We start from the raw sequence: 5,618 nt of genomic DNA, 5'->3' as shown, positions 1-5,618 counted from the left end.
ACTGGTATTAAAAATGCGGGAAAAAAATGTTCGGTTTATCATTGGAGAAACTTAAAAAATCATTGTACCAGGTGTTCTTTATCTGATTATAAATGTTCCTACTGGCTTCGGTGGCTGTTAATTTTACCTCAATGGTTTGTGCATGTTCAGACGCTTTTTTAGCTAGTTGGTCAGCCCTTTCGTTACCACTTATTCCAACATGTGCTGGTGTCCAGATCACATGGACGAGAATAGGAGATTCTTTGATGATTTTGTGGATTAGGTTGATGTAATAGTTATCTGTATGCTCTTTTTTTAGCAACTGACATGCTACTAAGCTGTCCGTGAATATCACTATTTTATCATAGCTGTTTGTGGTCGCTGTTTGCAAGGTTTTCCAAATTGCAATAACCTCACCGAAGCTCGAGGATGTATTAAAATTTATTTTATACATGTGTTCTATATCATTGGAAAGGTCGTATATGCCAATCCCTGCACAGTTTTGTTGTATGGAAGCATCCGTGTAAAAAATTTTGAAAAGTGATCTTCTGTAATCATGTAGGATACTCGCATATGTTGCGAGGGCCGTCTCCTTGGGTGTGTTGCGTTTGCTGTTGGACAGGAGATTGGTCAAGACAATTAAGTTAGGGGGAGGGAGCAAGTGATCAGCGGACCCTAGGAGGTCAAAAAAGTGTTTAAATTCCAAGTAGGTTTTACTGTAGCTGGAGTTTAAGTAGGGGTGGTTAATAATGTCTGATTTAAATGGATCGTCGGAGGTAAGTATTTTTAACAGCTCTTTGGCGGTGAGCCATTTGGCTCTCTCTAATGGCGGAAGCTCATTTGCAAGTGCGTAAATTAAGGGAATTGGTGTGGCTGGTGTTATTCCAAGCGCCCTTCTCAGGAAGCTATTTTGAAACGTTCTGATTTTCTTGTTGACTATTACAGTACTATTTGCAGCTGACGTTCGGCAGTATTCAACTTTGGATCTGACGAAAGACTTGTAAAAATTAAGCGCAACATTTGGTCTTAGTCCTGATTTTACAGTGGTGATCATTTTGAAAAGTTTGGAATTGTTCTTGGAGTTGGCAATTACAGAATTGTAGTGCTCTGTCAGTGTAAGAGAAGTATTGATATATCTACCTAGGAATTTTATAGCGTTCGTTTGCTCAATTTGAGTGTTTTCTAAAGTTATTTGAATACGTTTTTTACTGCCCTTGCTGACATACAATATTTTGGTTTTCAGTGGGTTGCAAGAGAGGTTTAGATTTTTCGCTATTTCATTAAACATAGTAATTTTTTGTTGCAGCCTACATGTTGCACTTTCCACGTCATCCCCGTCCGAGCAAATCACAAAATCATCTGCGAATTGGATGATGCTAGTGTTTTCATCTCTGATATTGTGTAAGTCTTTGGTATATATATTAAATAGGAGTGGGGAGAGGCAGCTACCCTGTGGTAGACCACCACTGATGTAGATTGACTCTTCCGCTAGTATAAGATTTCTTAATGCCAGTACATTTATGATCCACTCAGCGTAGTTTGAATTGATTCCTACATTGTTTATAATAACAGCTAGTTTGTTTATGTCTACACAATTGTAGGCATTGCTGATGTCAGTGGCACAGAAAATGATTTTTTTGCCTTTATGTTTTTTAATAGCCGTTTTATGCAGAAGATAGTTAACTGCCATGGTCGCCGACTTCTTTTTCCTATATGCAAAGGAGGAGTGCGGTAGAATATTATTGAGTTGTAAGAACTCTTCTAATCTATTTTTAACACATAGGTTTATACATTTTAGTAACACTGAAATTAACGCTATAGGACGAAAATTCCTAAAATTGTCAAGGTCCCTATCTTTCTTGGGGATTTTTTTCCATTCTCTTTTCTGTGCAGCAATATTGTCTAAATTTTGTATAGAGGGTTGAAGTTTGCATTTCTGATATGCCACTTTAAGGAGTCTAAAAGTCTTTGCCAACTCAGGGTTCCACCACGCTTTGGGTTTTCTCCTACTGTCAAGATTGTAAGAGGCATCGCGAATGGCATCTGAGAAAGTATTTTCAAAGTTACTAATATCTGGTTCTATTTCTGCATTGCTCAGAATTTCTGTGAGTTTGTTTTGCGACAAAAATTGACAATTGGAAGAAGTTCTAATATTTGATTCAAGGGTAATCGGGAAATGGTGGCTTCCACCGATTCTAATTGGGTCAACTGACCATTTAAAGTTTACGTTGGAGTTGGTTAGGGAGAGGTCTAAAACAGAACCTGCTTCTAGACTAAGGTCTCTTTTAAAAGTAAGGGAGCCATCGTTTAGTGTAAGGAAGTTGTATTGACTTAAAATGTTAGCAAGATTATTCCCTCTGCACGAGTTTATAGTGTCACCCCACTCTGTAGCTCTTGCGTTGAAATCTCCTAAGATTAAAACATTGTTAAAATTTTCTAGCACATTTAGCATTTTTTTTACTTCTTTAAAATCGTTAATTCGGATGTTTGGGGGGAAGTATACCGCACAAAATGTAATGTTGGGGGCTAGATTTTTGGTTTGTACTATGAGAATGTCATGTTGTGTTGTGTATTTTATTCTATTAAACTTAATATGTTTTTTAAGAAGGATGGCTACGCCGCCATAGCCATCTTCTCTGTGTTTACCTATGGTTTTAAAATTTAAGACTTTTCTGCTGTTAGAGTCATTATGTGAGAAGGTTTCACATAATACTGCTATGTCATAGTTGTAATTATTTAAAAAGAATTCAATTGAGTTTATATTTGCATTTAAAGACTGACAGTTATATTGTAAGATCTTCATATACTATTTTTTCCCTACCTCCTATCGAGCGGGCTTCCTCGTCAATTGCATTGCTGTCAAATTTTAATTTAAGATTTTGAATAAGTTCTAGTTCTGTGGTTAGTTTGTTTTCTATGCAAAGGTTTTGGGTGATTTTAAACATTTCTGTTAGGAGTTTCTCCATTTCGGAAACTCTTCCTCTTTGATACTCCAGTGTTTGATAGACCGGTACTGTCTTTGTATGACTAGTGTTGAAAGATTTTTTAACTATATTTTTTCCCCCGATTGCCGCTTCTTTCGCAACCCTGTTGTAGCTTTTCTTGGTCAGCCGTCTGTTAATTACTTCGTTTTTGTCCTGAACCTCTGTTTCACTGCTTAACTGTGGGAAATTTGTCTCTTCGTCAATCAGTATGTCAAATCTATTGTGTCTATTTGGATAGTATGTTTCAAGCGCTTCCCTTCTTGACAGCTTTTTGATCGTTCTGATCCTGTTGATCGTTTGCTCCCTCTCCCATACCTCGCATTTTTGCTTATCAGTGGATACGTGATCACTTTTTCCGCAAAGTATGCATGTATTTTTATTGCAAGTGGTTAAATTACACTCCTCATTTCCGCAGTACAAGCACCTGTTTTTACCTTTACATGCTAGCTGGGTATGCCCAAGCCGGCCACATTTCCTACACTGTCGCAGTGGGGGTATGAAGAAATTTACTTCCAGTCTTGTATAGTCAAATTTTATATTTTTCGGTATTTCTTTACCTAGAAAGCCTATTTTTACTGTGGTTGTTGGTACAAACACGTCTTCATTTTCATTTCGTTCCCTACGTGTGAAACGGTGCACTGAGGAAATGGGTATTGACGAGATCGCATTTCTTTTTATGTCTTCCACATTATATTCGAGAGGGATACCCCTCACAACCCCGTACGTCTCGAAAGCCGTGTTGGGTATGAAAGGTCTTAAGCCTCTTTTTTTTAATTCATCATTTTTTAAGAACCTATTTGCCGCTTCTGCCGATTTGAACGTTACCTTAAACAGGGTTCTACCCACCGCTAAGATTAAGTCCACGTCCATAAAGTTAATGTCTTTTATTTGACTTCTTAGAGCAAAACCGTTTCTAATTTTGTCGCTGTTCATCGACTTACATTCTGAGGCGTCAACCAATACAAAAAAGTGTCCGTTAAAGTTAGCTGGGTATTCGGGCGATGCATTTACATTGTCACTGTCCTTTGTCTTTGTCTTTGAACTACCGCTATCCGTCCGCGAAAGATCTACGTCCATTTTTCCCGCATTTTCTGTCGCGCTACCCTTTTCGATTCTATGCACTAAATCACATTTCATACTTTCAGTAATCAAATTTTCACTTATTTTGCCACTCAGGACAAAATCACTACTTCTTTTAGGCTTTTTGGTTTTATGATTAATGTTTAAATTGTTTGAGAAAGACTCAAAATCGTCTGCCGATGCCGCCACCAACTTTAGAGTCGGTGGCGCCATATTGTATTTTTGTTTGCCGTTGCCGGCACTTTTAACTCTAAAAACACAACTCTATACAGAGAAAAATTAAAAGGTATGTATAAATTGCAAAATACTCACAACCTGTTTGCTGCTTCTGCTTTCAAAGAAAAAGATTTGTTAAGATATTACAAAAATGAAATAGCCGGAGCACAAGAAAAAAACGGCTTAGTTAACTGTATTTCTACACAATATTAAACACCAAAGAAACGAGACGTCCAACACCATTCACTGTCACGCTGCGAATGGATCTTTATTCATTAATTGCGTGCTAACGCTTTTACATATACTTCGTGTCTAACTCTCATGTACATATATAACCCAGCAATACGTATCGTGTTGCCAGATCATAGGGTTAACTAAATACATAAACAGTAGTGGAAGGGTTGCATTTGTATTATAGAAATACATAATATTACAGTGTGAACAGCCAAAGAGCGATTTCAGAAATTTTTCCTGCAATTCGCCTTTCAGAAATAAAAACCTCTTTCGAAAGACACTTTCCATGCAAGGTGTGACTGCTCATGCAACTGATTTCTCAATTTGACAGCCTTTCCGAAATTTATTGCATTGAAATATATTGCCACGTCTGACATGCTCTATACATTCATAGAAATATTTATTTTTAAAAACAATCAGGTGTTATATTCGATGTAAATAAGCTGGTTTAAATTAAATAATTAAATAAAATTCGTTTTTGTTTTAAACTACCACTAGCACTGTTATCCCAACCTTTTTGTGGAATTTAGCTACCATTTTAGGAAGTGTGATTGAATTCTTCCCCTTTTTCCTGCATCCCTGTGGGTGGGAGTGTCAAATTTTAGAAAAAAGATACTTACAAAACCTTTCAATATTGAATCATGATAGTTACGATGGGATTACAGCATACCAATTTTCGAATTTTCGGAACGGAGCTACGAATTTGTAACTACGAACATTCGGATTATAGCATACGGGTGATTGACTACAACTTTTTCGATAATTTAGTAAAGATTTGATTGGTGATGCAGTCATATTATTCTAATCAATATCTTAAAAATGGCGTTCTCCATTTTTGGATATCTCCTTTAGTTTCCGAGATATTGAGTAAAAAGTGCCGTTAATTTGGTAGAAATTTTGCACACATCACATTTTGTCGTATTTCATAAAAAGTGGTTGCCAAATTGTGGACGGATGATGCTTACTACACAATTTTACTAAAGAAAATCCTTCATAAACTTAAAACTAATTAACAATAAACATTATTTATTTTACAATTTTGGGTAATTCTCTAGTATAGGGTAACAACCGCTAAAAAAGTCCGGAAATGTCGGAGGGGTACCGTATTAACAATCCGGAGGGGGA

At 36.7% G+C, this 5,618-nt stretch overlaps 1 protein-coding gene across 1 annotated transcript; it reads right to left on the bottom strand.

Moving 5' to 3' along the window:
• Window positions 1–438: 438 nt before the first annotated feature.
• On the bottom strand, window positions 439–4,757 carry LOC108366845 (uncharacterized). Its single transcript, XM_017621320.1, has 2 exons — window positions 3,398–4,757; window positions 439–590 (listed from the first exon to the last, which is right to left on the bottom strand). Exons 1-2 carry the CDS (start codon window positions 4,254–4,256, stop codon window positions 439–441), a joined length of 1,011 nt encoding a protein of 336 aa, XP_017476809.1. The 5' UTR covers window positions 4,257–4,757.
• Window positions 4,758–5,618: the final 861 nt, after the last annotated feature.

Source organism: Rhagoletis zephyria, unplaced genomic scaffold, assembly GCF_001687245.7.
Source record: "Rhagoletis zephyria isolate East Lansing unplaced genomic scaffold, Rhagoletis_zephyria_1.1 Rzeph_scaffold_02417, whole genome shotgun sequence".
NCBI classification, from domain to species: domain Eukaryota; kingdom Metazoa; phylum Arthropoda; class Insecta; order Diptera; family Tephritidae; genus Rhagoletis; species Rhagoletis zephyria.
The sequence above is the reverse complement of the archived record's forward strand: the minus strand, read 5'-3'. Positions and strand labels throughout refer to the sequence as shown.